General features: G+C 32.3%; 1 protein-coding gene across 1 annotated transcript in view; it reads left to right on the top strand.

Annotated features, from left to right (window-relative positions):
- Window positions 1–22,028: 22,028 nt before the first annotated feature.
- The window catches only part of LOC143914132 (neurotrimin-like), a 199,100-nt gene continuing 194,834 nt past the window's right edge, over window positions 22,029–26,294 (top strand). Inside the window, exons 1-2 of the mRNA XM_077434221.1 lie at window positions 22,029–22,032; window positions 22,626–22,825. Of these exons, the coding sequence (XP_077290347.1) occupies window positions 22,029–22,032; window positions 22,626–22,825 (204 nt within the window). The remainder of the gene's footprint in view (window positions 22,033–22,625; window positions 22,826–26,294) is intronic.

The raw sequence follows: 26,294 nt of genomic DNA on the forward strand, positions 1-26,294 counted from the left end.
TCACCAGAGGTATACCTATAAGTTGAAATATTACTGAACCAATAAATTGATTTTATCCTCACACTGGATGAGGCAAAGGTTTCATTATTCACCCTCTATTTAATTATTTTAAGAGCTATGATTTATTGTAAACGACTCGTCAGTAATGCTGTAACTCTGTAGAATAACTGTATTGTTCAACAGTTTTCCTATGTGGGACTATGTTCCGACTTTTGTAATGACGTGTGGCAAACAGTCTTATTAACTGATTGTCGATTGGCATTATTGACGAGTTGGCATTAGTGTCGGCCCAAGCGGAAATACGCGACGGTCGACAGAGTTCGAGCAGACGGCGTACGGACAACTTGTGTTCCGTACGCTCCGCTGAACCACCACGTGCAAATTTTACATTTCAATAAACTACATCAAACCATTATCGAAGTCTTTTCCATATACTATATTTAAGGTTCATTAAAACTAATTTAAATTCCATATAGAATTACTTATGAGAGATGACTTTCTTTACTGACAGTATTATCAATATAGAACTTAATAATTGAATAATAATATATCGTTAGAAGATTGGACAAATGACACAACCAGTGCTCGGATTCTACCCAAGAGAGTGCAAAAAGATGCAAGATCAATGGATGAATTGAGGAAAATGTGTGTAGTTCGGTATGTTGCTCAAAATAGAGAGTAATCTACATATATACATACATATGTTATATAAGGGACTCGTGACATTGATGATAATTAGTTATAAAGTGTGTGAAAACTAAATAAATGATTTCATAATTCAATATGAATCACCTAGCCAGCAGCGGGGCTCGGTCGTTGCAGTGATGTTAAGCACCGAGAGCACGCCGGGTTCGATCCCGTAAGCTGACTTCGATTAAAAAGAATTTATTCTGAGTATAATCTTAAATGCTGTTGGGCACTTGGATATTAGTGACTCCAAATCGATCGTTTCCTATCAGAGTTTGCCAATTTATCTGATTTCATTGTTGCAGCGATTCCTCCATCAAATTTGGCAAAAACCATCGTACCCACTATGTCACCACTATTTGAATATGATTTCAAGAATTTATTATCTGTAACATACATATGTAGATGTCTCACTAATTCTCATATATCTATAGTATTTGTATTATGCTAATTTATTTTATTTAAATTATACCAGGAAGGACTGACAGAAAAACCCCAACGCGCCTTCCTGGCCAATTACATATACATGTAAATCGAGACAATACCTTACATCTATGATCAGATATTACAAAAATCGTATAAATACGAATTTTTACATTCAATAAACAACCACAGAGACATATATGCTGAGAAATCATGCGAAACCAAAGATATAACAATAACTCAAGGTCTGCAATGGAAAATTTGGAAAGAAAAGCCAATTTATAGGAACCGTTTCAATGAAAATCAGAAAAATTGGCAAATTCGGATAAGAAACGATCGACCTCGACAAACCAAGGTCTGGTCGAATTCTTTCGTGACATAATGCACGAAAGAATTCGACACTCACCACTAGACCACGCTGCTGGTTGAATATTATATAATTCAATATATTTGATCATATATGTATGTATGGTCACAGTGATGCGCTAGAGTAATCCGTCACTGTGGTAAAAATATGTAAATAAATAAAAAGATAAATATATAAATAAAAAATACGCACGGGTCTTTTGAATTGAAACGGAAAACGCTTTTACTTTCATCTTTTGAAAGCTGAATGTAAGCAAATTCATTTGTAATTATCTAATTACTCTATAGAAAGATTATACCATTCGACAATTACTTTCAAAGGGAAACATCGTTTTTTTTTATATAATTACATACGCAAAGCTCTCCATTCATTTCGATGTGTAGGCTTTGAACAACACTGGAAAAAGGGATCCCGATTTCTAATTTGTGCGATTGCCCTCAGTTGCTTCGGGATACTTGGGATTGTTCCAGATGAAATCAGCATCTCTGAACGTAATTTAATTTGTTTTATTATCCTGAGCCACTTATAGACGGTCCGAAAATAGAGAGGGGGTTTGATGGATAGACGAGTAATGAAAGTTCTACTACTGAAATATTCCAATTTTACCTAACTACAACATACATACATACATACATATCATATATATAAAGACGGTAATCTCTGTGTGTGTGTGTGTGTGTGTGTGTGTGTGTGTGTGTGGGTGTGTGTGTGTGTCCTAACTCTCGCCGAACATAATGAACGAATCGATAAAAATCGATAAATTCATTTTTCGACGAGACGACTTTGTCGCGACTCAAACCGATCACCCCAAATAGCCGGAATATAGGTCTAAATTGAGCTAATGGTCACGTACATCACGCCAAATCCAATTCTTCATTTCGCCTTTTTTTTAAACATTAATTGAAATATTCCTTCTCGCCATATAAAAATACGTAATTTTAATAATTTCATTTAGCGAGGTTTTGAACCACTTTTTTATAGATTTATTTTTAATTAAATTTAAATTATTTATATTTTGACGATATTCGAGAAAAAAATTGATTTCATTCACCGCGGGCGCCGGGAATCGAACCTCGGACCCTCTGATCCAAACGAAATGTCCTCACAAGCCCGCACCGCACGCCATATCCTCGCCCAGAATACGTGTTGTAAATACACATCATATGTATGTATATGCACGTAATTTGTTATGTGTAATAATAATATTCAACGTTACGAGGTCAATGACCGTTTGTGTATAATCGGAAATATTACATTTTGTTAACTTTAATTAACATTTTGCTAACGTTAACTTTAAGAATTGAAAATTATTAAAAATAAAGAATTGAAAACTATCTATGAGAGTCTACGAAAATAACGGTTCCGGTTCCGGATTTTTTTTTTAGTTTTATACGGGTATATAATAATTTTATACCCATGCGATGATATTTCATCGGGCTATTCACTAGTATACATATGTGTGTGCATATATTCAAATGATTACAGTCCTTTTCACAGCACGTCAAAGTCTAGCGACTGTGTATCCGAGCACGATACACATTCACAGATGCGCTCAGTCGCGTCGTTAAAATGCGGTTGCATAAATTTAATCGTCCGGTTGAAATAGTAATTACAAAGTCTCGGTCGCACCGGAAGTGGCCCAAGATGGCGAACATCAAGTTTTTTATTTCGACATTAAATCTTCCGGGCGGATCATTAGTCAGCCGTAACGAGCCCGCCGGGAAATCCCCCTCCCCTTCCATTCTCCCTCTGCCACCTCTTCTCCTTTTCCGACATTTTCGCTCTCCTCTCCGCCATCTCTCTCTCCCTTCGTCTCCTGAGAGTCCTATGATACTTTTGAACACTCTCCGACTCATCCCTCTTTCAGAAGGAATGACAATATCGGGCCGTGTCTTCCGTTTGAAATTTATCAACTTGAAATACTGCCGTTCGAAAAGAAACGCAACCCAAACTAGCCTACATTCCCTTGTAAAAAATCCATATAATATATATCAATGTTTATCAATATATCCGATGTAGTTTGTGTACTAAGAAACGTTACAAAATTCAGCTCAATGTCTATATTTTTTAATTTTTTAATTTTTTTCAATTAATAATGCACTCTCACCAAACAGATTGTTCCAAAGCGGCAAGTGTGCTAAACATACTAAGACTAGACAAAATTATATATTTAATACATATATACACATGTAAATCGAAACAATACCTGACTATAGATAGTCAAACATTTACAAACATCGTATACAATACGATCAATAACTTTTCCATGTAACAATACTAGTTTTTACATTCAATAAACATCCACAGCGACATCAGTGGAGAGAAATCTGGTGAAACCTGAGATATAACAATAACTCAAGGTTTGCAATAGAAAATTGGAGAGGAATAGGCAATTTTACAAGAACCGTTTCAATGAAAATCAGAAAAATTGGCAAATTCTGATAAGAAACGATCGGCCTAGACAAACGAAGGTCTGACCAACAACGAGACTCTAGTGGAAATCGAACCCGTGACACCTTGCACGAAAGAATACAACACTCACCACAAAACCACGCTGCTTGTTATACATATATATACATATGTACATACAAACGTGTATAAAAAATGAATTAATAATTTTTTATTTAGGCATTGCCGGGTATAAATCAACAAATAAACTTTACCAGGATCATGAAAATTACATTTTTTATATAATAAGGCTCAAAACAATACTCTCCATTTGGCTCGAAATTCGGATAGTAAAAATTTGAACATGGTTGATTTCATACTCGAATAAAACGTCACGTAAAAACATGCTAGCGACAACAAATAAAACACCTATGTATGTATGTAGTTACAGAAAAATACAAATCATCAAATTTTACTTCAGATTCCTATCTTATTTAAAACATTCAAAGATATTGTATTTAGGTAAGGTGACCATATTTTCCAGGACAAAACGGGATGCGAAGAAAAAAAATTGTATAAATAAAAAAACGTGTTGCACGTCCAAAAATTTGAATAAACAAGAAATTCAAGAAATTCTTTTGTACAAGGAAAATAGAATCAAGATATACATATGTATATGTGATGTTTATGCGCCACAGGCAGATTTTTTTTTTTAATGTTTCAAAGTAACAAATATAATAACTACAAATTTTCCAAAAATATGTATGTTCTTGGTTGATTTTATTTGCAAAAATTATGTGCAACTGAATACTTTCATTTCTTTTTTTTAAGTAGTATAATTTTTACCAGAACGTTTACATTTATTTTTTTTACATTTCTTTAACCTTTTTCACTCTGGCTTTTTTTTAATAATGTATTTTAAATTAAATCGAATTAAAATTAAATTAAATTTTAATAATATCATATTTAAAAAAAATACATACAAAATAGTATTGTATTTTACAGTTATTTATGCACCAAGTGGTCTTTTCTGAAAGATGCAACAAAATATTTAAATTCTTTTTTTTTTTTAATTAATATATTGTATTGTATATTTTAGTATGGGTTTCTCTATTATGACTTTTATGAATAAAACTAAGACAAATCGGGTCAAATCAAACAATTTTGCGAAAATGAAGGGACGAAAGCAAAACTCGTAAAAATATAGTGAAAAAAGAAAAAAATATTAAAAATTTAAGAAGAGACTAAAACGAACAAACTGGACGTACAGTCTGAACAATCAATTCAAACGATAGACGTCAAGAAGGAGTATTTTCAAACGTGTCTATTACAATTATTTTTCACTATGGTAATGGCGGACGTCATTTTCACTTATATTGATCACCAAACCGAGCAAATTGGCAAAGTTTGAAAACGATCGGATAAGAACCCAAACTTCGTCACACGACAAAATCGTTTCCGAACTAAGAAGAGGTTATTAAAAAATAGGATTGCTCCAGCCAAAATGGAAAGTTTGGTCACCCTATATTTAGATATTTTATTCCCTAGAATGTATTGAGAAACCATTAAATAAATTATTAAAAGAAATCTTTGTGTGGTCTATTTATAAATGTAAAATTCGAACTCTTTTCGGTTTGATACTTTCGAGGTTTCCTCACCTCGACAGGGGGATGCTTTTCGCTTAGGTCCGGTTCAGGGGCGTCGCGTTATGACAGAGGACACGAGTCCTCATCAATCAGCCCCTCCCTGTGGCACACCCCCTCCCCTCTCCCATTCGGAGGTCCTGAAAAATCACTCGAGTGCCCGGGTCATATGTTATCCGCCGCGTTATCCGCAACGGCGCTTAATAACGCCGTTACGACGTCGTAATGCGTTACCCGAGTCGACTTGCGTCACTTTGTAACTCAATAAAACTATTCCGGCTGTATCGCGTTACTCAACCTCTCGTTTTTTTTCTTTCATTTTTACGCACATAACAATCATCAAAGCCGCAAATTCGATATGCGAGTTTCTGTGGCCACGCGCAGTCTCTTAAGGGCCAGTCTCGTAGATCAAGATTTATTATTTTTTTTATTTTTATTTCATTTAATCATGCACACTCGCCTAACAGATTGCTCCAAAGCGGCGAGTGTTCTAAACAGATTAAGAATCCAGAAATTATATATTAAATACATAATTATTACATACATACATACACATGTATGTAATTCAAAAAAACACCTGGAATCTATGGTCATACATTACAAACATCGTAAACAATACGATCAATAACATTTTTCATGTAACAATACGAATTTTTACATTCAATAATCATCCACAGAGACATCTCTGGAGAGAATTACAGACTTTTGAGACATTACAGATTAGCTCCAGGTCGTCACAATGGCTAATTTATTGCAAGAAATTGAAAACTCATAATTAACGAGACATCTAAATACATAATTATTACATACATACATACACATGTAAATCGAAAAAATACCTGACATCTATGGTCATACATTACAAACATCGTATAAATACGATTAATAACATTTTTCATGTAACAATACGAATTTTTACATTCGATAAACAACCAAAGAGACATCTATGGTGAGAAATAGATTCGGAACTTATCGAATCTTGCCTTATTAAACTCGCCAGAAAGATCCAACTCAATTTTAATAATTACCATTTTAATAATTGCATCTGTGCACATCGAAAGGTTACTCGTCATCTGATGTGCAATATATCATTCGAGAAGACGAGAATTGCGTTTAAAGCTGCCATTCAGTTTATCTGTCGTTCAGTCTGTCTGGTGATTGTCAAGCGCTTGCACCAAACCCATTGAGATGGATGAGAACGTTACCAATAATTATTCCTCGACTTTGGATAACTTTATCCACTGCATCCATAAGTATATGTATGTATGTTTTAATTAGTTGATCAACCCATTGTACATACTGATTTATTTATTTGACATCGATTGAATACGTATTTTTACATATGTAACCCGTATACTGCGTATTATACATTTAACATCCATTCGTATTTTTAATAGATTTCTGCTAGTATCTAATTAATAAAATGTATGGATGAAAGACTAATAAATAAAATGTATGGTGATAAGAATCTTATTGAGAATTACCGTCCTATATCTAAACTATCTGTCATTAGTAAAATCTTTGAAAAAATTATCTATAATTTCCTTTTCTCCAATTTCAAAAACTACATTATACCTGAACAACATGGTTTTTTTAAGGGGAGATCGGTAGAGACTAACCTGCTTAATTTCACTAGTACTCTCACATCTTATATGGACAAACGAATCCAAATAGACGTCGTTTATACGGATTTCTCTAAAGCTTTTGATAAAATCAATCACAACCTTTTACTCAATAAACTTTGGTCCCTTGGAATCCGAGGAAATTTATTTCGTTGGATCTCTTCGTATATACTAAATCGTCACCAAATCATAATTCTCAATGGTTTTAGATCATCACTTAGACATATTCCTTCCGGTGTCCCACAAGGGTCGCATTTAGGTCCCTTATTCTTTTTACTCTATATTAATGATATCTCATACATCTTCAAACATTCCTTTATACTTCTTTACGCTGATGATTTAAAAATTTACAAACCTATATACACCATAGACGATTGTCATAAGATACAAGAAGATCTAGATAGATTCTCTATATATTGTTTAAATAATGATCTTTTTATTAATCTAGAAAAATGCTCTATTTTAAATTTCACTAGAAATAAGTCAATTATTACTAATCAATATCAATTAAATCATTCAATCCTTAACACGTCATCTTCTATTAAGGATCTTGGTGTAATACTCAATAATAAACTAGATTTCTCTGAACATATTTCTTTTATTACCAACAAAGCATTTAAATCTCTTGGATTCCTACTCCGCTCAACAAAACCCTTTAATGATCCTTATGTACTAAAATTACTTTATTTTTCCTTTGTAAGGTCTCACCTTGAATTTGCCTCAATTATCTGGTCACCTTTTTATTTATCCCATATTAATTGTATTGAGAAAGTTCAACTTAAATTTATTAAATCCTTACGCTACCTTTTTCCTACCTATACCCATTCTACTGTTTCCGACATTTTAAAAATCCTTTCTTTTAACAATCTTTCTGTCAGGCGACGACATTCTGATGCTATATTCTTCTTTAAGCTCATAAATGGTTTCCTTGATTGTTCTGATTTACTGAATAAGGTTAATTTCAGAATCCCAGTTCGATACCCTAGACGCGTTACACTCTTTTCACTTGATCCTTTCAATACTAATTCCCAAAAATATTTTTATCTGCAGCGCGTTTATCGTATGTTTAACGGAGAGCTGAATGAGGTTGATCTGTTTGGTATTTCCCTACATCAATTCAGGTCTAACATCAAGAGAATCTTGACCGATTGATTCATTTTTTCTTCTATTCTATTTTTCCAATATTTCCATTATTTTTATACTTTAGTTTAGTTATGTAATGTGCTATTTAATCATATTATAGCTTTCATTCCTTTCCATTTCATTTGTTTATTTTGTATTTACCTTTTTCATTTGTTTTTTATATTTGTAAATTTCAATTTCTTCTTATATTCTATCTTATAACCTTTTCCAAATATTTTAATACTATAGTTTAATTATGCAATGTACTACATATTTTGTCATGCCTTTATTCTTTACTTTTTAATTTGTTTTCCTTATATTTATCTTTTTCATTTTTGTAAAAATCTATTATTGGACTCGGGTGTTACATATATTATTTATTTACTTTTTGTGTTTTTTATACCTATCTCTGTACATCCTGTCTGTTGATTTTTCAATTAATAAAATAAAAAATAAAATAAATAAATAAAGACAAGTGATATATTAGACTGTAAGTACGGTTTGAAGATACAGGTAAAAGCCCATTTCATTACACCATATAAAATAAATAATAATAGTAAAAGAAAACAGTATACATATGTACATAGATAAAGGAAATGAAAAAAATAAATAGCCGTTAATCATATGACATGATGACAAAAAACATAAAAGAAAAAAAATATTTTGAATAGATCTACTAAACTGACCAAAATTCCCAATAAATATGTAAAATTTATTAAAAAAATGTTTGTATCAAATATAAAATTTCATTGAATGAAAGTGGATGATGAAACTTAGACATATTGCAATTAAGGCTTCCAATCCCGGGATTCCGGTGTTTTCTGGTACCGTGAATCCCGGTGCTGAAACTAGTCTGAATACCGGGATTACGGTGCTGGCAGAAATTTCTTTAACAATATTATTTTTACAAAAATAATATGGAAAAATCGTGTAACAACATTATACACCGAACAATAACAGTCATAATACATTTTTTGCACTGAAGCGTTTCACCCCAGCTCGCCGTTTTGTCGCCAGCTCACCGTTTCCTCGAAATATAACGCACGGCCTGAATTGTATTGCAGATTTTGTCCTCAACTGCAATGATATTCGAAGCATATTGACAGTTTTTTTTATTTTTATGAGACCTGTGTTATTTGGGATCGAATATGATTTTCTCAGTCATACAGGGGATTTTCAAGTGTTTACATATCGTTACGCGGTGTGTTGTGCTAAGAGTCTAAGACGCTGTTGTTTCTGTTAATCGTACTAAGATTATCTATTTTGATGTAAATACATTTTATTATAATATTTATATGTCCAGTTCTTCGATATATACTTACATAGTACTATAAAATATATAAAAATTAATTATTGAATAAAATTCGTTGGTGTGATATTTTTTTTACATAAAGTCAATTTAATTAGAGTTTTTATATTAGATGGATTGTTTCTTTTAAGCTAACTTCGAACTTATTTTAAAATAAAAAATAAAAATAAAATTCAGATCTTTATAATAAAAATAAATAAACGAATACTGTGTATTATATATTTTTTTCATATAGTACACAGTATTCTATATTATTTCTATTTTAATAAGATTTTAAATGTATGTGCAATTGAACTTTTTTTTCCTTAAACACCGGAATCCCGGTGCTAGCACCGCAATCCCGGTGCTGACGAAACCTTCCGGGATTGGAAGCGCTGATTGCAATAGTGTCTTAATTAAAAAATATTTATTTAATTCGAAAATTTCCTAGAAACCAACCTCTCGGATTAACGATGCTGAAATATTTCATGTAAGTATGTATAATAATAATACCGGAAGTGCCCATTATTTTATAGGGGTTTAGCATACTTGCGGTTCGTAGGTTCAACTATGCAAGAATCGCATTGTGCGCATAAACAAGTATACATATAAATTGTACATATTGCGAAAATTATACATACATATTATACGTATATATGTTTGCAAGTATATGTACATATGTAGGTGTGGGAGGGTGGGGGGGGGGGGGTTTAACCCGAAGGTATATCGTTAAAATACATAAATTTCGTTTCGTTCGGCTCGCGGAGCATTCTTAGTGGTCCCGTGTATCTATCTGTCTATTTTAGGTTAGGTTATGTTATGGGGATAATTTCGTAGCTGGAAGAAGAAGCCCCCGTCGTAAAATTTCGACTCGAATAAATTTCGGTTTATTGCGGAATTTACGGCCCGGTCTCGGTTCGCGTACTTAATCAAAAATGATCGCGAAATCAAAATTTTGATAATCGCAGTTAAAAAGTTTCGACTAAATCTCATACGCTCAATCGGCTCTGAGGTTCTTCTTTAAGGGGTACTTATTTATAGTTTTAACTCTCATATGTATATATAAATTTCAAATTTGGCGTCTAGCTTCATGTAATGTAATACACGATATATATATTGATTTTTGGCCAAATATGTCAAATCTGACATTTCACTGTTTATCTCCTCAGTCGGTTTTATCTGCGAGATAACATAATTACATACATTTAGTTTTTTACAATAAGCTTAATTTAAATTTCTAATAACAATATCGTTTTTCATCAGCTTACAAATTATTTAAGAAAAATTTAAATATACACATATACCTATATATTTTTTAAATTAATAAAATAAATTGTATTAATTGAAATTAAAGGAGGACTAAAATGTAAAAAATAATCATAATATATGTTTAGGGTTAGCTACAAATGGTTGCAAACCAAGCGGCTGCATGCTCATTTCGATTGAATTTTGACTGTTTGAATTTCAGCATGTACGAAAGACGAGATATTCATGGGGTTGCACCGATGACATTTCGATGTACATTGATGATTGGCAATTCTTAAAATTGAGTTGGATCTTTCTGGCTAGTTTAAAATGGCAAAAGTCGAGACAAAAGTATGAAATGAGCATGCGGCCGCGTGGTTTGCAACCATTTGTAGTGGAGCGAAATATATATTTAAATATGTATATAAATATGTAAATGGCAGAACGTGGGGACAGTATGGAGTGTCATTTTACATTCATCACTGTTTACGTGCACTTGCCGGTCTGTGCTGCAACAGTATGAATGATCTTTTCGCCTCAAGCTTTAAAATTGGCTAAAAATCCTTCCTACCCACTATGTCACCACTATTTGAGTATGATTAATGTAAATATTACAATAAAAATGTATGTACAATTCATAGATGTCTCGTTAATTGTCGAGTTTAAGTCAGTGTCTCGTAATTTAGCGACTTATATAATAAAAAATGCTGTATTGTTTGTAATTTGGCCAGGAAGGCGCATTGGGGTTTACCTGTAATGCCTTCCTGGTATGAAATAAAAAAAAAATAAAAAAAATAGCATTGATTAATATATATTCAATAAAATCATGTTTAGAATTTTGAATATTATAAAAATAATTACAACACGAAAAATTTTATATGAATTAATTATTTGTTTTATATCAATATTTACATATAAACTATATTCAAATGCGTGTTTTTAAGCAAAAGCTCATACATTTTTCTGTATTCTGTGAATAATTTGGGATTTTATCTTACACTCAGCCAGTAAAAGGCTATTTTATGAGCTTAAGATATGCCTTGTAATCTTCACCTATCGATCTATGTAAAAATGTATGCCTATCTCGTCGAAAGATAAAGAAAATATTGCCAAATGCTCCTTGTAGTATAATTTTAATGCTAATTTTCGAAGAAAACTCTAATAAAGTATTATAACTTAACATTTCTTTGTTTTAAAATTTTGACTTAATGAACATACATGTATTTACGTAAATAATTAGTGTATTTGGTAATAATTGAAATTGCTTGTTATTATCAAAAATCACGATAAATTTGCATTCTGTAATTAGAACGACTCGCTTTTGCACGGTGCACGGTTTACATGATTTTCAGTAGAGTAATTTCGACGAAGTTTTGGTTTAAGCTATAAAGATTCGGTTGAACGTGGACTTCGCCACAATTTATTATGACTAAATTATCCTTTACGAATATTCGAGCAATCTGAGAACCACAATTTTGAGCTGAAAATAGTGTAAAAAAACATTTCCCTAATTGAATCTATTTATTGAAAAGGTACTACCATACATACATATCATCCCATTTGATTGAGTATGTTTTAATCCTTAAAATAAAGAATCTTGTTTTAAAATTTAACATGTTAAAATAAATGTTAGCCTGTTTGTCTGTTTATGCAAATTTACAATTTGAAAATTTGAATCGTCAAATTTTATTTACAATTTGCAATTTTTTTTTACTTTTTATTTAGCCTGTTTTATTAACCGGGCAACGCCAGGAAATTCGGAAAGTCTACCATAAATGTACAGATATGCACATATGTGTATATTCCCCGGGTAGCACTGTGAAAGTAATCTACAATTTTCAATTTATAACTATGAAATTTATATTCAAACTTCTAACTGAATACAATTTTTTCTGAAAAAAATCCATTTTCTTATTTTTTTGTGATGTGAAAAACTTATTTAGCCACGGTAGTAGTACTTTTTAAAGACACACAACTCCCGTCTCCCCCTCCCCTTTCAGAACCCTTCTCTCTTTCGAGAATTACATCACAAACTTAATCAATTTCAAACTTGATATATAAAACCAGCAGAATTGACTAGTGGTTAGCATATAATACTTTAAACAGAGTGGTCACGTGTTCAAATGCCACTGGTTTCTTTCTACTTTGAATTTGTGACTCCAGGTCGATCATTTCCTACCAGAGTTTGCTAATTTATCTGACTTTCTTACGCAAAATTAAAAGCTTACCCATTTTTTCGCAAAATCTCGACTTTTCAGCAATTTCGAATTTCGCTTAATTGTATAAAATGCTGCAAATTTAAAAAAAATATCATAGGTTTTTGAGCTCTTTTTCCTAAACAGTGGTACTAGTTCTATACGATATGTTCATAGAATTGAAAACTAAACACAATCTGCTTTAGGTCATCGACTTTAGAGTCTTTTATTAATATTATGTATTAGATTTATTATTAGCACTTATAAGAATTGTAAATAGGTTTTTGAGCTCTTTTTTCTATTATGCTGTACATTAACATTAGAATAATATAATACTATAATTACTAACAAAATAAAATAAAAATTGTAAAATAGAAAATGATCAGTAGATTAGTAGCTATTAAAATAGATATAAGATGTATTGTGAATATAATTTCGTAATAATAAAAAGCATTTAAAAATCAAATAAAAAAAAATTTATCGAAATGTCTTTGTAGATGTTAATTGATATGTGATTACTGAATTGTTTGAAATGCTGCAAGTTCACAAATTTGACCATAGATATCTCTGTGGATATTAATTGATATGAATGTACTTTGTATAATACTAATAATATTTGTATCAAATGCACAATGTTTCTTACCAGGAAAGAGCATTGAAGTTACCTGTTAGGTCTTTATGGTATTAATTAAAAAAGATAAGATAAAATATGCCTAAATAAGTTGTACTTATATATAGCGTACATCGTTACGTACATAAATACACAATCGTTTTTATTTTTTAATTTAAATTCACCCGAGCAACGCCAGTCAACTTGGCTACCTATAAGTACTTTACTAAACAACATGAGCTTTTATTGTAATTGATCCCGCATTGAACATATCCGAATATTTGAGTCTCGGTTTAGCGTTACGCGATGATTTCCCAAGATCAAATGATGAATAAGTGTACTTGTACGCACATATACTGTTGCTCCCTTATCGAATTTCAGCACATTATACATGATGATGATGCTCGCAAAACCGCAGGCTTACATTACATTATATTATATTAGGGACTTAGCGTTTCGCGATAGGATCCAGCGGATGCTGCGAGAGAGGCGAAAAAAAAGTTGAAAAGGGATTTAATGGAATTTTTCTTGCGGCGTCGTTTTCAATTAAACTTCTCAAATGTTCGAAACTCGGTGTCGGCGAAAAATGGCGTCGGTTACACTTTTAAGCTCGTTCTCTCGTAATCCGCGAAAAGCTCGCGGGTCGAGCTTTTATCCGGCCGCGGGACAATAGCAATACAACAACAATAAAACATTGTTTTTGTTTATGATGTTTCATTTGAAGTCACGTCAGACGAGGGGACGCAGCGAAGGGTGGGGGTTGAAAACGCGAGCCCGATTAACCCTTTCGCCCCCGACCCACATTGTCACAATGACGATTCCACTGATTAGCGAACAAGTGTATAATGCATTGTTGTCGAAATACACAAAGGTCGTTTGCCGCACGCTCGAGTTTGCCCTTTGAAGTTTGAATTGTTGTATTTTTATTATAATATGTAAATAGGTTTGTGGTGTATCGTTTTTTGCCGAATTATGTACGTTTCTGAAAGTTTTACGTGGTGAAAAGTTTCCGTAACGAGTTTTCAGCGAGGCTGAAAAGGGCGTATGTTAAAGGTGAATGTTATTATATATTTACATATCACAAGTGTTTTTCCCGTTAATATTTATTTATTTATTTAAGTTTAAGTTTGGACCATTGTGGCATTGCAGGATTCCCTAATTCAACAAAATGGTCGAAAAAATACAGAGCGATGCGAAAAATAAAAACATAAACATATATTTATTTTTTACATATAGGTATACCAGGAAGGACTTACAGTTAACCTCATTGCGTCTTCCTGGCCAATTACAAACATTGCAGCATTTTTTTTATGATATAAGCCGCTGAATTACGAGACACTTTAAAACTCGCAAATTAACGAGACATCTATGAATTGTACATAAATTTTATTGTACATTAATCAATCTCAAACAGTGGTGACATAGTGGGTAGGAAGGATATTTAGCCAATTTTACAGGGAACCGTTTCAACAATGAAATAAGAGAAAATTGGAAAACTCTGACAGGAAACGATTGACCTGGAGTCACAAATATCCAGGTCTGATCAGCAGCACTACAGATATACTCATAAAAATTCTTTCCAATCAAGGTCAGCTCATGGGATCGAACCCGGCGCCTCCCAACGCTAAGCAGAAGCTTAACGACCGAGCAATGCTGCTGGCTATATACAAATATACATACACAGACCAAAAATATATTAATCCATAATCGTAAAAATACAACAGCATTATAATAATAGCAGATAACGTAAAAATATCAAATAATAAAATAAAAAGTAGGGAATATCTTGCACCTATAGCCATCATCATTATATAAGCCGCAAATACATAACATAACATCCCTGCGAGGCCGAAACGAAAGAAAGAAGATTAAAATTCAACACATATATCTCATTCAATTATAAAAATAATGATGAGCGCAAGCTTCCAGACAAATTGGTTAAAATAACCTGCGCTCACTGAGATGGAAAATATCACATTCAGGCTCAGCAGCAACGATTTCATTGAAAAGTCGGATAGTTCTTGGAATATGAGCCATTCGATAAAGGACTGTGCGGGCAGGAGGTAATAAGGACATAAAGTCCTACCACGAACATAATAAATTACTAGGGCATAAAGTCCCAACTATTCCAGGAACTTCGGGCATGACGTTCAAGGGAATCATACCCAAGCATCCCAAGAGGAAAGGAATAGGGTAGAATATGGGTTATATCCATACTCTTTCTTATGTATATAGGAAACGAATAAATGCTAATCAATAAATAAAAAAATAAATGCTATCAACGGGTGGTTTTGGAGAGAAATTGGTATTTCACTGAATTATTCATTTAGTAAAAATATATATGCGAAATATCTAAATTCGATTCAATGTACATATTTGTGAACGCGAATCCGTGCACTGTCCTACAGACATATGTAAAGACAATTTTCAGTTTTTATACATATGTACATATGTATATACAAATGTACATAGCTAGTGTATAAACATTGAATATAATTTTTTGCGTTTAAAAATATTTAAAAATACGTTTATCCTGCTTTTCCGAGATTCTGGACATATCGAATTAAAATAAGTGATATCAATTTATGAATTAAGTCAAACAGAAAAAGTGCTTTTGGAACTGAAAATTGGACTTCCGCAACTTTAAAATGTATTGTAAATTTAAAAAAAATATGATTTTTTTTTTCAAAGACGATTTTCAATACAACGTAATCTTTCTTAGAAAATATCAATGGAGCACAATAAAGCTAATACATATTTGTAATACGTGAAATAAGATTACAATAATTGAGTTGGCGAATTAGTTTAACGTTTTCTGTTGTAGTCAGAACGAATTAACTTGTCTCCCGGTCGAGAAACGAGAAATTCCACTCCGTCCCCCGATCCACCCCCCACCCCTCCTTGTTAATTCGCTACATTAAATTGGCGAAAGGGTTCGAGCCCTTTTAATTCGACGAAATTGCCCGGGCAGGTGTGCATGTATGGACGTCGGTTGGATTTGTGTGAAATTGTGCGTGGATTTGTTCGCTTACTATAACAAAATCAAAAGCAAAAACATCACTTGTATCAAAATTGACTCAAAAATTTATAAAAATTATTATTTCTATTACAAGTAAAAAAAATTAATCCGATTCAGTTGGCAGTTTGGGAGATAATTGAATTCAAAAACTTAAAAAAAGAGGACACCTATAAGGGGAAGTACCATTTCCAGTCAACTTAAAAATTTGAAAAAAATTTACGTCGTGTCGTTAAGAATTTCAGTAACCGATACTAAGTTTCGGTTCGATAGGACTAACGGTGTTCAAAAAATCCCCAAAATACACACACACACACACACAGTTTTTTCCAGATCATGAAAACGTGATCCGTAATCGATTCTGAGTTCGAATCAGTCAAAATCTCGAGTTAGAATTTTTGCATGATCACAAAACTTCATTTATTGTTACTACGTACATAGATAAAGAAAAAAATGAAAAAGGTATTCGATGTTGTAAAAATTTTTCACAACATAACAGTAGATAGAATACAATAGAGACATCTATGAACAAATAACAATTTCTTTTTATACACAGCAACACTGTGTAGGTAGCATATTTTTTTATAGGATTCAACAAATTCAAGATGCTAATTACTCGAAAAATTGTAAAACTCTAACAAGAGACGATCGATATGTGTTTTAACAACAGCAAGATTTCGCCAGTAGCGTATTTGGCCGGGATTTGAACCCACGACCTCTCTACTGGTATATCTCTACCAGTGCATTACGCTGTGGCTATATATATATTTATTTTATTTTACATAGATACATATATACCAGGAAGGCCTACCAGGTAGACCCCAATGCGCCTTCCTAGACAATTAATTACAAACATTGCACCATTTTTATTACATAAATCGCTTATTTCGAGAGGCTTAATAACACAAAATTAACAATTAATTAATTGATGAATTATAATTCATAGAGACATCTATGAATTTAAACGTGTGCATACATTTTTATATATTGTACATAAATCAAATTTAGATATTTTTGACAAAGCGGGTGGAATGATTTTTGCCAATTTGATGGAGGAAACGTTTCAAACAGAGAAATTTTATAATAATAGAAGTGGCTTTAGGCGTCATATTTTTGTCAAGTGAGGAATTTACACAGACCATTTTAAATAATTTAAGCGTCAGTCGTATTTTATGTTTGGTGCTCGACGTACATATGTCCGATAAAATCTTCTTTGTTTGTTTATATTACTCGCAAGATGGGCAAGTGCATCGTTAACAATTGCACAATGCATTCAAAAACACACAATAAACAACATGGGATACATTTTTATAGGTAAATTGATCATTTAAGTAACATATTATTCAATTTACATCGTAGTTTGACAGTTTTCGAAAGAGTCATGGCGATCACACGCATTCTACACACATAAAATTTCAGGGGTGGCACCAGAGAAATGTAAAAATTATTTTTAAATAAATATAAAAACATTTCTTTTGGTGGCGCCGAATACTCAATCATATAAATAACCAATTATTTAAGTTTAATTAATATAAACATCGTTCATTTTATATTAACCATATTTTGTTGAAACTATACATTACGTGTTAATTTAAGAGTTCCCAAGTACAGACAAATACAAAACTGAGAAATGAAACGGATTGGCCACCAACGCCCAACACCACCATAAACTCAGATTGCAAATAAATCTACATATGTATCAAAATAAAACTTTAATTTATGTAGTGAATATGTGATGACCCTGATTATATTCCGTGCATTGTATCACAATTATGGAGACTTACCGCGTATTATTGACACAATTTATTTATTCGTAAAGGCCCTTCTATTACTATAACATTCCTATGGTTTCAACAATGAAATCAGACAAATTGGCAAACTCTGATAAGAAACGATCGATTTACAAATATCCAAGTCTGACCAGCAGTATTAAATATTAGCACGGGAATGAACCCGGTAACCTCTCGGTGCTAAACATAACGGGAACCACCGAGCCATACTGGTGGCTATATATATGAATTATTAAGATATAGGTATAGTTTTAGCAACTAGTGTAAACCAGGGACCCATAACGTTATTTTTTTGTTCCGGTTTGGTTAAAAAATGTACACTTGTACAAAAACACACATATGTGTATATACACTTGGCCAGAGTTTTGACTTAGAGTAACATGTCATAGCACTCTGGCATATGTAAATATATGAAAAAATTAAATTAAAAATATACACACACCCGATTTATTTTTGGGGCATTACATATTCCGTATGTATGTATGTACATGTGTATGTATGTATGTGAAATTTCATTTCAAACGTGAAGTGCACAATATAGACAACGGTGGCGGCATCTGTCAAACGTGTATCGGTGTCATTTAATGAACCCCCGCTGAATGTGCATTTGGTGTGGGGAGAGTGGATGCACTTCATTTCATGCACTCGCAGTCGGTTTGTTTGTCATCGCCATGTGAATGTGCATTTGTGGATGTATATACATACATATATATGTATATATATTTGTGTCAGAATGGGGAGAGACCCCCTCGAATATACACGCTCTCACAAAACCAAACTGGTAAATCAATCGTGCAAAAAACAACGACTTCATTATATGTATATCAATATATCAATATATATATATATATATATATATATATATATATATATATATATATATATATATATATATATATATATATATATATATATATATATATATATATATATATATAAATACATACATACATATGTACATATATATGTATGTACTTTGATGACAATTTGATGACAACAACGCAGGCGCCGGATTCTGATATACATATAATTTCGAAAGAGACTTAGTACATGTTTGTTTTTTCGTGACAGTCAATTTAATAAAATAACGAGAACTGAGACAGTGAGACCGCATATATTAAAGTAAAAACGCGAAGGTAGATATGTGAAGGTAGACCGCATATTAAAGTGGCACCAACATGTGTATTTATGGGTTTGGTGCAAACAATCGAAAAGCGTCAGACAGATTGAACCACAGATTAACTGGACGGCTGCTTTAAACGCAATTCTCGACATCACGAATGAAAAATTGCACATCAGATGACGAGTAACCTTTCGATGTGCACAGATGCAATTATTAAAATTGAGTTGGATCTTTCTGGCGAGTTTTTAATAATTTAGAACGTATACAGGGTAGGTGTATGTCGGGACTTCGGGTAGATTTCGCTTAGTGTAAGTGCGAGCAGTGTGCACGCATAAGGTACACGTGTCGTTAATCTGGGGTTCAGTCTGTCTGGCGCTTTTCGATCGTTTGCACCGCATCGGTATTTATCCGTGAGTGGTTTTTTCATACATATTTATATTTCAAATCATATTTTCATAAAAGTTTTAAATGAAAACAGTTAATATGATATATGAAATATAAAACTATCAAATCAAAATATAAGCAGCGAGGCAATCGTTTATGTTTAAAATAAATAAAATATGCTCACATGTAAGTTATCTCCGCAAGTTATATGTATTGACTTATCTATATTTATCTCTTACCTTCACTGAAACCTAAAAAATATAAAATTTTAAATTAAAATACAGGTACTATTAAATAAAGTTGCACAGAAATATAAAACAAAGTGAAACCTCACCAGCTCTATGTGGTCTCCATAGCAATAGTTTAAGCACCTTTGCCAATCATCTTTTTCAATATACAATTAACGAGATTCCACAAAATTAAAAAAAAACACTGATATGAATTTTTTATATTGTTTATAATTATATGAATTATTTTTAAAATTTAAATTCATTTTGTACAAAAACAAATGAAATTATTTTATATCGCACGCGAAGGAAATTTTCAACAAAAACTAAATAATATTAAAATCATTTTGAAAAACACGCACTAAAATCACTTTTTATCACAATACGTAGCTAATAATCATTAGTTATGGATGCGAATGATGATTTATCTGATCAAAACATGTATATGAATGCTGCGTACAAAGTACGGATTCGCATTCAATATTCATTAAAACTATAGATGACACTTTAATTATGATTATTTCATTTAAGAACTTCCAGCTTCATTCGCGAAATATATTATTGTATTTGATGATACTTTTGATTATGAATTGAAACGTTAAATATTCGCGAACGAAATTTGCCTAGTAAGAGGCTCAACCTTTATTCGTCGACTGAAATTGAATAAAAATAAACATATGAATTCAATCTGTTTGTTCAAATGCACCATATTTAAATTTTTTAATAATAAATGTATCATGTAAATTTATTTTATAAAAAAAAGCCACGGCAAAAAGCGCTTGGCGACAAAACCAATATATATGAAAGAAATAAAATATCAATTTCGATTTCAATCTCGACTTCGACCGGGTCATATACAGCTAGTTAAATATATTAGTAAGAGGCTTGAGCCGTATGTAATGATATAAATGAAGAGGCTAGTAAAAATCTATGAAAATAATAAATATAAAGCCTTGATTTATTAAGATGGCTGTACACCAGCGCCTTGTCCATACAAATATATTACACTTTTCTATTCCTCAATAATAGCACTAGAGAAATTATTGTTTAATATGCTATAGATGTGCACCATTAGCATGTTTCTGTGTTTTTATTTTTTTGATTAGTTATTTTTTATAAGAGTTATGTAGGAGCTGCCAAACATCTATAAAATCGCCTCTTTTTTACACCCACGAAAAGAGTCCAGCGTGTTTATTTAACGGTTGATTTTTAATTAGATACAACATAACTTCTTATTGAATACTTATCTCGCAGATAAAACCGACTGAGGAGATATACAGTGATATGTCAGATTTGACATATTTGGCCAAAAATCAATATATATATCGTGTATTACATTACATGAAGCTAGACGCCAAATTTGAAATTTATATATACATATGAGAGTTAAAACTATAAATATTTAAATATTAGAGATAACGAGAACCTATAGAGCAAATTTTATAAAATATAGAGTGAATTATAGGCGTTTAAACAATTAAAATCTGAAATAGCATATCAAGGCGAAAAGGTTGAATATATGTAGATTATGGTAGCCTTACGTACCGTCATAAACGTCACCGTATCCGAGATTCTGGATATTTGTTACGCATTGTATACGATATTTTATCTCTAACGTAATGGCAGACGATACATTTACGTATATTGATGACCAAAATGAGCAATATGGCAAAGTATGAAAACGATCGGATAAGAGATAAAAATGACCACTGACACGAAAGTCATGTGAAACGTAAAGGAGGTATGTAAAAAAATACGACCACACCAACATAGAAAATATCTTTTTCATACCGATGATGATTTTTTTTTTAAATTGGTCCAGTTTCGGAGGAGAAAACTACGAAACCTCGATTTTGTCGATTTAAAATAGATATTATCTGGTCGAGGCGTAACCAGATATGGGTTTGGTGCAAACGATCGAAAAGCGCCAGACAGATTGAACCACAGATTAACTGGACGGCTGCTTTAAACGCAATTCTCGACTTCACGAATGATGGATTGCACATCAGATGACGAGTAACCTTTCGATGTGCACAGATGCAATTATTAAAATGGTAATTATTAAAATTGAGTTGGATCTTTCTGGCGAGTTTTTAATAATTTAATAAGTAAAAATTCGGAACTAAAGTATCAGAAGCACAGAAGGTATACAGGATAGGTATGTCGGGACTTCGGGTAGATTTCGCTTAGTGTAAGTGCGAGCAGTGCGCACGCTTAAGGTACACGTATCGTTAATCTGTGGTTCAGTCTGTCTGGCGCATTTCGATCGTTTGCACCGCATCGAATATAGTCGTACTTACATATATATTGTGAAAAATCACAAGACGCACCACTAGCTATGTCCTTTGCTCATTTCAATCGGGGAATATACATATGTAGTAGCAAAGGATTTGCATGGTTCGTTTTTTGCATTTTTTGACATGTTTATGAAGTGAACAATTTCACCAGCTTATTATTTATACTCTTCATATAATATTTTCCTGTTTTTCTTCCAGTTGTCGACATTCAAGCCACCTCCCCGACAGGTTTTGTCCGCCCTCGGCTGGCTACATCGGCAACGTCCGCTTCCGGTGCGGGAACGACTCAACCGGAAGAACTGAACCCGGACTTTATAGGTCCCATTCAGAACGTGACAGCTGCCGTCGGTCGTTTGGCAGTTTTGAGCTGCACTGTGACAGATATCGGCGGTTTTAAGGTGAGATGTTTAATTTAACAAGTGTCGATGACACGCCAACACCTTAACACCACTCATACCTTCTGCTATGTTGCGGTTTCGCGATGCAAATTTGCCAAAGCACAAAGGCTTTGGAGGATCAAGTCGCAATATCGACACTGTACATATATACTGTTTGATAGAATCTTAGCACGTAATTTATGTATGTTGGTGGAAGCTTATATTTTGCAATCAATTTTTGACCTACTTAAATTGAGCTACATAACTCTCTTTAAAATTTGCACACATATCTAATATATAATTTCGAAAGAAAATTTTCAACAATGTAACTATGTATGTAAGGTTTGTTGGGAACATCGAAAACAAATCAAAGTTTCTATGACGACAATATTGACATCGTTAAATATTTTATTTTTTCAATTCAAATAAATTTAATAAAATTAGTAAAAACAAATGAATGTTTACTATTGGATTGTTTTGACATGTTTAAGTTGTTTATATTACAAATACCGAGTGAAGCCGGGTAAAAATAATAGTAATATATAATTTCGAAAGACTTTGTATGTATGTTTTGGTTCGTAGAATCCATGACGTCATCGAACAAATTAAAATTTCTATGCGGACGATATTTTCCATTCCTTTTTCGATTTCGATTCCTTTTTCAGTTCTAGATCCAGGTTCATTTTTCAGTTCTGGATCTCGATTCGTCTTTCAGTTCCGGATCTGGAATCGTTTTTCATTTTCGGTTCTCGAATCTTCTCGATTCCTATTTCAGTTCCGGATCCCGATTCCATTTTCAGATCTGGATCCCGATTTTTTTTCAGTTCCAGATCAGGAATTCTTTTTCAGTTTAAGATCCGCATTCCTGTTCTAGTTCCGGATCCGGATTCCTGTTTAAGTTCCGGATCCGGATTTGTGTTTTAGTTCCGGATCCGGATTTCTGTTTCAGTTCCGGATTCGGATTCCTGTTTCAGTTTCGCATCCCGGTTCTTTTTTAAATTCCGGTTCCGGATTTCTTTTACAGTTTCGGATCCGGATTTCTGTTTCAGTTTCGGAATAAAAAAACAAATTAATGCTTACTATAAGATTAGCCATGTTTAAGCGGTTTATGTAAGAAATACCGAGCGAGGCCGGATAAAATCACTAGTACTGAATACAATGTAAATACAATATTCTATAAACATATAAGTAGACCTCTGCCACAAAGCTTATTTAAAGCTGTGTCGGAAAATTGTTTACTTAATTAGCATATCTATCAAATCAATATTCAATATTTATGTTATAATGTGTAAATATAACGTGTTTTTCCGAAAGTCGGGAAATAAATATGGAAGATTTGAAAAAAAAAATGATTAAAAAGCTATTTTTAAATGCAAATTGATGGCATTGGTTTTCGAACTAATTATAGTCGGCGCTTATTGTGTCGATTTTAATCGTACTTTCAGTTTAGGCTGAGTTTATTGACGTGGTTTTGTTTTCGGTTTATCGTTTTATTTACAAAATTACGGTTTCATAGTTGTTCCACTATTATTAAGCATTCGACAATTAGTTTTAATAGCTTTTATATTGCTTGTTTTATGCTTTCGTGTTTAAAGCAAATTTATAATACTGTAATGAAATTTTCCGTGTACTACAAGGAAGTTGTGTATCATTTAAAAAAAATATTGTTACACATATACTATATATTATAAATATTATTACACCTTCTGTATATTTAAAATTTATACTTTTACTATGATAAATTGCATCAATTTTATATCAGATTTTTCTTTTGAAATCAAATGCCCTGCTTACTTACAATTGTAATTGAAACTTTTGTATTTTTTTAAGAGTAAAAGTTTTCTATATCGTAATATGACTTTTTTCCACTCAATTTAATGTAAATTAATACTCATAATTGCAGTTTGTTTATCGCACTAATTTAATTATTATATGGTATAGTTCTAACTATAAAAAAATTAAATGAATACCCCTTAACAGTTTAAGTACAAATATGTATGTGACGCTCGGAATATATGAAAAACATTTCCATTTGTTCTGGTAGCCTTTAGATACATGTATACTTATATTGGAAAATTCGTGGTTGTTTACCATGCTTTTCACATAAATAATAATTATTATAATGAGCTTCACATATATAATGGTAATTAATAGCTTGTTTGTTAAAGTTGAATATGTACTTTCACATATCAAATGCTTTTGTTTACATATTATTTGCGAATAAATGAAGTATCCGCAGAATTTGAGACGGTTATTAAATATAATAACTTAATTAGACACAAAACAGTAAATATTAAATACAATAAGGTAAATAAATGTATACGTAATTACATTTTCTACTAACAATAAGAGATCGATACAATAATTTGAAATCAGTCGTATTTCCTACGATAGCGCGGACACGTTTTCGAATTGAAGCACTTTCGAATTCAACCCAAACCCTTCTACCCATTTCCTTCACGTCAAAGGTCATATTGTTTGTTGTGAGTCAGCATGAGCTAAATATTTAATTAGGTTGCGTAGGTTTTAGAAACGGTGGTGTGTTCGTCGACGCGGTAAAAGCTACAAGTTAATTCCGCTAAAATGATTTCCCCCCCCCGCCGCCGATTCGGAGATTATCTTCGAGAGATAACAAGAATTTTGTTTAATTTCGGTACGAATCCCCAATCCTCCTTGTGCGGTATCGTTTTACATCAAATTAGATTATGTAAATTTATTACGAAGCACAAAGACAGACGCACAAACATTGTGCGTATATGAAATCGCGCAAAGCTCTCGCGGGTTCGTCGGATCGACCGGATTTCCGAAAGCTCACCTTCATACCATATATTATACACCGATGATTTACCATCGGAATATAAAACTGCTGAAAAATAAATCAGGTTGATTTTTCGACCGGTAGTTCCAGGAGAAATATCGACGGCTGTTCGGCCGGAAACGGCGTGTACTATGTTTAGTGTAACTATGAGCTCGATTGGCTTTAAATGTATTTATACTTTCGTATATATGCTTTGAAAGTATTTAAAATATTTGATGTTTTACTTATTTATTTATTTAAAGTTTGAACCATTGTAGCATTACAGGAATTCCTAATGCGCCACAATGGTCAAAAATACAACAGAAAAGAAAAGAAACAAAATAATAACTAAAGAAATTAGTATATTTTAAAAACTACAAAAAAGTAACTTTATATATAATATAACTTAATAATATTATATAAACCATGCTCATCATTGACAAACTAAAATTATAGCGAAAAGCCTTGTGACAGAAGTTGAAAATAACAATTTTATCTTCTGTTAGTGATTTCATAGATAAGATGACAAAAACAACTTCAAAATTAAAATTAAAACTTAAAATAATTGAGTGTCTTAAATCTCTGAATCTGGAACTTGATAAAAGGTTCGAAGAATTAAATATTTTTAAAACTGTTTCTTTTGTATCTTCCCCTTTTATTATGATGACAAATGAAGATTTCGTAGTACTACAA

This window comes from Arctopsyche grandis, chromosome 7 (genome assembly GCF_051622035.1).
Source record: "Arctopsyche grandis isolate Sample6627 chromosome 7, ASM5162203v2, whole genome shotgun sequence".
Lineage (NCBI taxonomy): Eukaryota > Metazoa > Arthropoda > Insecta > Trichoptera > Hydropsychidae > Arctopsyche > Arctopsyche grandis.